The following is an 8,428-nucleotide window of genomic DNA, read 5'->3' as shown; positions in this document are numbered from 1 at the left end:
GGCGTGGGGTCCTAAAGGGTCCGTCCACATCTCTGCCCGTCCGCAGGGTGCAAAGGGCCCGCGACGGGGGGAAAGATGGGGACGGGCAGTGCCCGCGGAGACGTTGGCAGGGCAGGACGGTGGGGAGCGCTGAGCTCGCGGGATGCGGACCCCCAGAGAAGGATGCGGCAGGCGGAGGCGATCAGGCAGGAAGGGGGGCAGCCCGAGCCCTGGTAGTCCGCGCCGTTTGAAAGCAACAGTTGAGCGCCGCTGCTGCCTCGGCTCCCACCCAGCGCCGGTCCTGACGCGGCGTCGCGCCCCCGCGGGAGCTGCGTGAGGCCAAGCAGGCGCGCCGGCTCTCCTCAGCCGCGACTGGCATTCCGGGGCTGGCTGGGACGCGCCCGAAGCGGGGAGAAGCGCGGTGAGGCGCCGGCCCCAAAGATGTCGCTGCCTCCGGAGAAAGCCTCGGAGCTGAAGCAGCTCATCCACCAGCAGCTGAGCAAGGTGAGGGCCGCGGGCGCTGGGCCACCGGGGGCCTCTCTGGCCGCCTTTGGTCCTGAGCGCCCAGCCTGGCGTCCCGAGATCCGGTCGACGGCGGCGCATGTTTGCGTGGGACGCGAGCGCAGGCTCTGGGGCACAGAGCGCGGGCCGGACGGGGTCCGGGGTCGCAGCCCAGGGCTGCTTCCTAGCCTTGGTGAAAGAGAACAATGCGGACAGGTGCTGGTGAGAGTTTGAGGTGACGGAACGCCACAGAGGGAGAGCACAGCTGTGCCGCCGGAGCGTTCATCCTGCGGTTACTGGGTATCCGATCCAGTACAAGTTGTGTTTGGAGCAGGTGGATATTCAGAACTCAGGAATTAGAATTACTTTAAGGATGAAACTTGTGTCTTTGAAGTTGAACCAAATCAGCAGTTTTTAAGTCACGAAAGGGAAGTTACTAAAGGTTTTGTAATGAAAGTGTTTGTGATAGTGGGGCGTTCAAGGAGATTGTTCAGGTGCTTGGCTGAATGCGGTAAGCTGAAGTAATAAAAGCTACCGTTCATTGTGCCCCTGTATGTAAGGCTTTGTGGTAAGTGTTTAGCATCTTTTACCTAAGCCTTACAGTAATCTGGGTAGGGCACTACTTTTTCCAGATTCATAAAGGGTAAAAAAGTTGACTCAGTGTCACCTCTAATAAGTTCAAGGCTGAAATTCATTCTCTTGATTTCCTGCTCCAAGTCTGTGTTCTCCTGATCATACTACCCTCTTTCAAAAGGTCTTTTGTTGAGTGTTACTTGTGGGGAAAGGGTAACAAAGGTAGTACGTAGATAACCAGCAGAAATTATTCCTAGAATTTGTACCAAAAAAAAAAAAAAAATCATCCTAAAATTTTTCTTTTAAAAAGTCTTGCCTTTATTCTCATTGACTTCTAGTGACAATGTTACGTTTACTATTAGCTTGAGAAGCCTTCCTGAATTTTGTCTATCCATTTTCCCTCTTTTTTTCCCTCCTTGGGTGTTAATTGGCAATGTTTGATGGCTTCATGAATGTAAATTGTAATGCGAGTTTTCCACATAGATGGATGTCCATGGCAGAATAAGGGAAATCCTCGCTGAGACAATAAGGGAAGAATTGGCACCAGATCAACAACAGTTATCAACAGAAGATTTGATCAAAGCCCTTAGACGTCGGGGAATCATTGATGATGTGATGAAAGAACTTAATTTTGTTACTGTGAGTAATCTGTTAAGGGAAAAATTTTGAGTTTGTTCCCATGCTTAGTGCTGCTTATAGGGTCCATATTTGGGGTTTCTTTTTAGTCAAATCACTTTAAAACAAGACCATTTTTGTTTAGTAATATCCTTACTTCAAGGATAAGCTAACTCTACCTTTGACTGTAGCAAGTAGGATTATTTATAAGAGAGATTGGAGTTACATACTATATTTTTCTCTCTAAAATGACAGAATTTTCTGTTGTTATTCTCTAGGTCTATAATTTTAAGTTTACATATTTCAGTTAAATTAGTTCACCATAACCTAGTTCTTTTTCACTAGTATCCTATAATTTTTTTTAAGATTAGGCATATTTTTTAAAGATTTTTTTTTTTTTTTTTTATCTGACAGAGATCACAAGTAGGCAGAGAGGCAAGCAGAGAGAGAGAGGAGGAAGCAGGCTCCCTGCAGAGCAGAGAGCCCGATGTGGGGCTCGATCCCAGGACCCTGGGATCATGACCTGAGCCGAAGGCAGAGGCTTAACCCACTGAGCCACCCAGGTGCCCCTAGGCATATTTTTAAAATAAACACATTCTTTTGGAAGTTCGTTCTCTATGATCAACAAATTACCCATTTCTTTAAGAAAATAATTGTGTAAGAACCTTCAAATCTCTTTATACAAAATAGGTCAGTAGTGGGATGATAGCCTCAGTGCACAAATTAGTAAGTAGGCCTTCTTTTGAAAATGAGGCAATAATGAGACACTGTGACCTAATAATGCCTGGGTAATATAATGTAAAAATTGGATGGACTACGTAATACACTGGGGAATAAGTATTTTAATACAGCCTCCTTTTTTGGTTTTTGAGGTTTATAAACCCATTTGTTTAAAAATTGACCCAATAATAGCGTTTGCTGTGTGAATGTCATTCCCTTATTATAATCAGTTCATAATCATAAGCCAAATGTCATATTAGGCTTAGAAAAGTTTAACCTTGTTTAAGATGTTAAGGATTTGTTTTTTGCGTTCTGTGGACATTGAAGACAGTTAAATTCCTTATTAGATTTTAGGTGTGACCAGTCACATCATCTTTTTATTACAGGCTTTTCATTATTTTAATTATGCTGAGAAAATAAGAGTTTCCTTGAGGGGGCTTTATCCTATCTATTTTTATTTACTTCTTAGTCCCATTGTTGACATTTCCTTGCTTAGCTTTAATTTTTGTTTTCTAATTTGTTTTCAATTTTTTTCCTGCCTTTCTAGGATAGTGTTGATCAAGAACTACCTTCCTCTCCAAAACAACCTGTTTGTTTTACTGATAGACAATCAACGTTGTTAAAAAAAAGTATGTATATTTCTTTTTAACATTGATTTTGTTTTGCACAGTATTACGTATTGATGTGCTGCAGTGTTTGGTATTTGATAGTAAACATTACTTCTTTCCCAAATGAAATACTTAACATTTTTGTGGTTAATTACCAAAAAAAAAAACCTGAGATTCTATTTTGCGTGAAGCGTGTATGTCAGAAGATTTAATGTATCATAGAATGGAAGCAAGAACAGCATCACCTGTTTCTTCTGTTTTAATAATTTATTTTACAAACATTATACAGCCTTGTTTTTTTTAATGCTAGTTACCTAGCAAGTACACTTGCTGAGTTTATACTTGTCTGAGTTCGTTTGTGGCGGTAAAGGAGGGTTGGATAAGCAACTAAAAAGTGAAAGTTTCTTAAGCCTTGGTTCTGACTCCTTTCTAGCTGGGAAAAAGTAGCCAGGATATATATAAACTCAGATAAAGATATCATATTATGTTTGTTTTCTTCCCTGGTTGTAAATGGTCCTGGTACAGAGTAAATTTGTTACTCTTTTTCTTTATTTAGTCTTTGGTTTTATTTCTGTTAAGTTATTATTTCCTATTGTCTTGATCACATTCCTTAAGTTATTTGGCAGTTTCCTCATATATATTGCTACACTTTACAGCTAATATTGATCCAACACGGAGGTATCTTTACCTTCAGGTTTTGGGTGGAAAAGCTTTCTTGGAACATCTACAAGAACCTGAGCCTTTACCAGGACAAGTTTGTTCAACCTTTACTTTATGTTTACATTTTCGAAACCAACGTTTTCGTTCTAAACCTGTTCCATGTGCCTGTGAACCAGATTTTCATGATGGCTTTTTACTTGAAGTACACCGAGAAAGCTTAGGTAAGGAGTGATGATAAATTGTCACTTAACTGAATAAATCTTTGTTAGGTTTTATTGTAGAACAACCATTACAACTTTTGCTGTAAGGAGAGATTTATAATGAATGGATCTTCCTACTTTGCTTTTATTTTCTCCACTGCTCTTTTTTATATGAATTACTTCCACCCACCTTCTTTATTTTCTGCTAATTAATCTTCCGTGAAGATTATTTTCTTACTGTTTTAATGGTTTCTTCGTTAGTAGTAAACATTTAAATGCCTATGGGGAGTGCCCTGGGTGGCACAGTTGGTTAAGTATCCGACTCTTGGTTTTGGCTCAGGTAATGATTTAAGCATTGTGGGATCCAGCCCCACATTGGGCTCTGCATTCAACACAGAGTCTGTTTGATATTCTCTCTTCCTCTCTCCCTGCCACTTGTGTGTGCATGCTCTCTGTCTCTAAAGTCAGTGAATCAGTAAGTGCCTGTTAGGTGCATTATCCTGTGCTAGGAAAGTGCTGAGGCTATAATGGAGAATGAGACATAATCCCTCTTATATATGAAAGACAGCTAGATTTATAACCTTCAAAAATAAAAGTTAGGATGGGAATTTGTAACTCTCTTTTATATAACTTTAAAATTGTATACTTGATTCCTATAATTGTTTTACATTATTTCTGTAAATATATTTTATAGGTTATTTCAACACAGAAATCTTTACATTTGTAAACTTAGCAAAGTTACAGAGTTATACCTTCAGAATTTTAGATTGCTAAGATGGTTAATACATTATGAAAACTTTTTTTTGCCCCCAGTGAAAAAGACTGGGGTTTTAAATCAATTAATTAGGCCATGGGCAAGCACAAGCTGGGAGGGGCGGGCAGAGGGAGAAGCAGATTTCCCGCTGAGCAGGGAGCCTGATGAGGGGCTCCATCCCAGGACCCTGAGATCATGACCTGAGCCAAGGGAGAGGCTTAACTAGGAGAGCCACCCAGGCACCCTAGGATTCTATTTTTTTTATAAAGTAATCTGTTGCATGCTTTCTGAGGCATAACCAAATAATTTTTTTTGTTTTGATATAAGTTTTTTATTAGTATCCTTTGTAATAAAAGTAGTCTTCTATGTTATCCTAACAGAATATGTAATGTGCATTTGTTTGGTTTATGTTCCCAGGTGATGGAACTAGAATGGCTGACTCAACAACAATGTTATCAATAAGCGATCCAGTTCATATGGTGCTAATCAAAACAGACATATTTGGTGAGACTACTTTGGTAGCTTCCTATTTTCTCGAATGGCGATCAGTTTTGGGCTCAGAAAATGGAATGACCAGTCTCACTGTGGAACTTATGGGTGTAGGTATGATAATTAATCACTGTTCCCTTTTTATAGCCACAGCTTGTTCTTTGATACATTTTATGTTTTCTGAATACCTTTATAAACCAAGAAGGAAACATGTAAAAAGAATTTCATTAGGGGATCCCTGGGTGGCATAGTTGGTTAAATGCCCAACTCTTGGTTTCCTCTCAGGTATTGATCTCACAGTCGTGAGATCCAAGTCCTGCATCAGGCTCTGCACTAGCAGGGAGTCTGCTTAAGATTACTCTTCCTCTGCCCTTCCCTTGTGCTTGTGTGTGTTCTCCCTCTCTCTCTCTAAAATAAATAAATCTTTTTAAAATTATTTTTATTAACATATAATGTATTATTTGCCCAGTACAGGTCTGTGAATCATCAGGCTTACACATTTCACAGCACTCACCATAGCACATACCCTCCCCAGTGTCCATAACCCAACCACCGTATCCCTAATAAATAAAATCTTTTTAAAGAATACTTTAAAAAATGGAATTCTGTTAGAATTGCAATTGGATTCTAGTATTTTAGTCTTGGGAGATGTCATGAAGCATGTTATGAGTATAGAACTTCACAGTCTATCTTACCTTGCCTTAAGGAAGAAAAACTTTATCGGGCTAGCATGCTTGCTTTTTTCAAATTTATTTGATTGTATATAAGACTGTAAAGAAAATTAAGATTCTTTACACACATGCATATGTAAAAACCCTCTACTCCAGCATACTCTAGTGTACAGTACATCCCCATTAGTACCAGTGTCTTCCTGCAACAGTGGCTCTTACAGGTTATGGGGTTAATGATATTCTTCCAGCCTTTAACATGTGGGAATGTGGGACTCAAAGAGAGACTAACTTGCTCATTGATGGGATCTATGAATCCCATCTTTCTGAGGATTGAGATGGTGCCTATCTTACTCACTATTATCTCCTTGGACTCTTGCGTACTATCTGATGTATAAAAGATATTTGTTAATAAAATAAGGCTTACCAATATTTTATGCATAACATGTAAAGGAATTACTTTGGTATTAAAACTAAGTCAGTCACAGAGTCTATAACCTAGCCAGTGGACAGTATAGCTTTAGTACTTTAGATTCTGATAAGTGTGTTTTTCCTTAAATAGAAAATAGGGGGAAAAGGTTTATGTGGGATACTTATTTTCAAAAGATACCCATTATTTGTCTTCTGATACAGGCCTAACATGATAATCATACTAGTGACCCAAGAAATAAGTATGTTCTGATTCAACAGAGAAATAGTTAATAGTTCTGGTAAAAAGTGTATTTATTTTCTAATTCTTTAAATCCAGGAATGGATTGAAAATTTGTACTCATGGAACACCTAGGTGGCTAGTCAGTTAAGCATCTGCCTTCAGCTCAGGTCATGATCCCAGGATCCTGGGATTGAGTCCCACATTGGGCTCCCTGCTCAGTGGGGAGCTTGCTTCTCCCTCTACCTGTCATTCCCCCTGCTTGTGCTCTCTCTGGCTGTCTCTCTCTTTCTTTCTGTCTCTCTGACAAAAAAAAAATCTTTAAAAAAAGAAAAATTTGTAGTCAAATGTGATGTGAGAAATGGGAAGGGGTTTAAAATACATATATTGGGGCGCCTGGGTGGCTCAGTGGTTAAGCCGCTGCCTTCGGCTCAGGTCATGATCTCGGGGTCCTGAGATCGAGTCCCGCATCGGGCTCTCTGCTCAGCAGGGAGCCTGCTTCCTCCTCTCTCTCTCTCTGCCTGCCTCTCTGCCTACTTGTGATTTCTCTCTGTCGAATAAATAAATAAAATCTTTATAAAAAAAAAAAAAAAATACATATATTGGAAGGGATACATAGGAATTACTATATGTGACAAAGTATAAATATTTTCTGAGAATGAGATGTTAACAGTTGCTTTACTTTGTTTTTAATGTAAATCTGGTTGTCATACGTTAAACGAAGATAAAAATTAAGAATACCAAATCTTGTAGACCCAAATAGCCCCTTAAAAAGTGATAAGCAAACTCAGAAAATAGGTCTTTGTGCAAAATACAAACTAATTTGATTTGGTTCATTTTTAATATGAAGAGTAAAGATGATGTTGAATATTATCTATATTTCATGTAAGTGGTAAATCACAAAACTCTATTTTAGATAGACTTTGGTTGACTAAATATACATAGTTTGGAAACCTCTGAAGTTCTAAATATTTATTTATATTCATAGGCACAGAATCAAAAGTTTCTGTGGGAATTTTAAATATAAAACTTGAGATGTACCCACCACTCAATCAAACATTATCTCAAGAAGTAGTGAACACACAGGTAAATAATCCTGAATGTCTCTTCTTTGTGCATTTGTTTTCATAGTAGTATATTTACCTGTTGATCCTTGAGAGTACTTTCTTTTTAGAAAATTATCACTTACTAGTTTTAAGCAAGAGAATGAGGGTGTGATTTATTGAAAAATGTTTGTCTTGGGAAAGAAGATCACAACCATTATATGGAGATGAGTTTATGGGGTGGTATAGACAGAGGGAAGTCATTCAGGAGGCTCTTACAGATGGTGGAGCTGGTAGCTTATGTTAGGGTGGTGATAGAGACGGAGAGAAGTATGTAGAATTGTTATATATTTAAGAAAAAATAGAAGTTGAAGAAAATGTTTTTTTAAATTTCAAGCTTGCTTTGGAACGTCAGAAAACTGCAGAGAAAGAACGATTATTTCTTGTATATGCAAAGCAATGGTGGAGAGAATATTTGCAAATTCGACCCTCGCACAACTCACGGCTGGTTAAAATTTTTGCACAGGTAAAGAAGGTTCATACCTGTATTTGAGATTTACTGTTGTATATGTAATTTTCATTTACCATGAATTTGTAAAAAAATTTTTTTCCAGACAAATGAAACTTTATTTGTAAAAATCAAATATGATTTTGTAATACTTTCACTGACTAAGTAACATACATATCTTTGTTTTATTTTGCTTTTCATTTTCAATTTTTTTAAAACCCTTTCTGAATATATTTGATTTAAAATAGATGAAGACGCACTTTGTTTAACATGGAGTATGATATTTCGTACTAAATGATTAAATACTAGGATACTTTGCAGTTGATAATGTAAATTCAGCTTTCATGTGCAGAATTGGGTCTCTGGGCATAGATGTTTAGATATATATATACACATTGTTGGGCTATTTTCTTTCCTTTTCTTTTCTTTTTTTTTTAAGATTTTATTTATTTATTTGATAG

At 38.4% G+C, this 8,428-nt stretch overlaps 1 protein-coding gene across 3 annotated transcripts in view; it reads left to right on the top strand.

Annotated features, from left to right (window-relative positions):
- Nucleotides 1-37: 37 nt before the first annotated feature.
- Nucleotides 38-8,428, top strand: part of CEP76 (centrosomal protein 76) — a 35,191-nt gene continuing 26,800 nt past the window's right edge. Inside the window, exons 1-7 of one of the 3 annotated variants that reach the window (XM_059139478.1) lie at nucleotides 38-483; nucleotides 1,537-1,692; nucleotides 2,936-3,017; nucleotides 3,653-3,877; nucleotides 5,028-5,213; nucleotides 7,405-7,502; nucleotides 7,857-7,985. In XM_059139478.1, the coding sequence (XP_058995461.1) occupies nucleotides 421-483; nucleotides 1,537-1,692; nucleotides 2,936-3,017; nucleotides 3,653-3,877; nucleotides 5,028-5,213; nucleotides 7,405-7,502; nucleotides 7,857-7,985 (939 nt within the window). In that variant the 5' untranslated portion in view covers nucleotides 38-420. Of the gene's footprint in view, nucleotides 484-612; nucleotides 815-1,536; nucleotides 1,693-2,935; nucleotides 3,018-3,652; nucleotides 3,878-5,027; nucleotides 5,214-7,404; nucleotides 7,503-7,856; nucleotides 7,986-8,428 lie in introns of those variants that run through there. The other 2 variants (XM_059139477.1, XM_059139479.1) reach the window with 2 other exon arrangements.

The sequence above is a fragment of the Mustela lutreola genome, chromosome 11 (genome assembly GCF_030435805.1).
Source record: "Mustela lutreola isolate mMusLut2 chromosome 11, mMusLut2.pri, whole genome shotgun sequence".
Classification (NCBI taxonomy): domain Eukaryota; kingdom Metazoa; phylum Chordata; class Mammalia; order Carnivora; family Mustelidae; genus Mustela; species Mustela lutreola.
The sequence above is the reverse complement of the archived record's forward strand: the minus strand, read 5'-3'. Positions and strand labels throughout refer to the sequence as shown.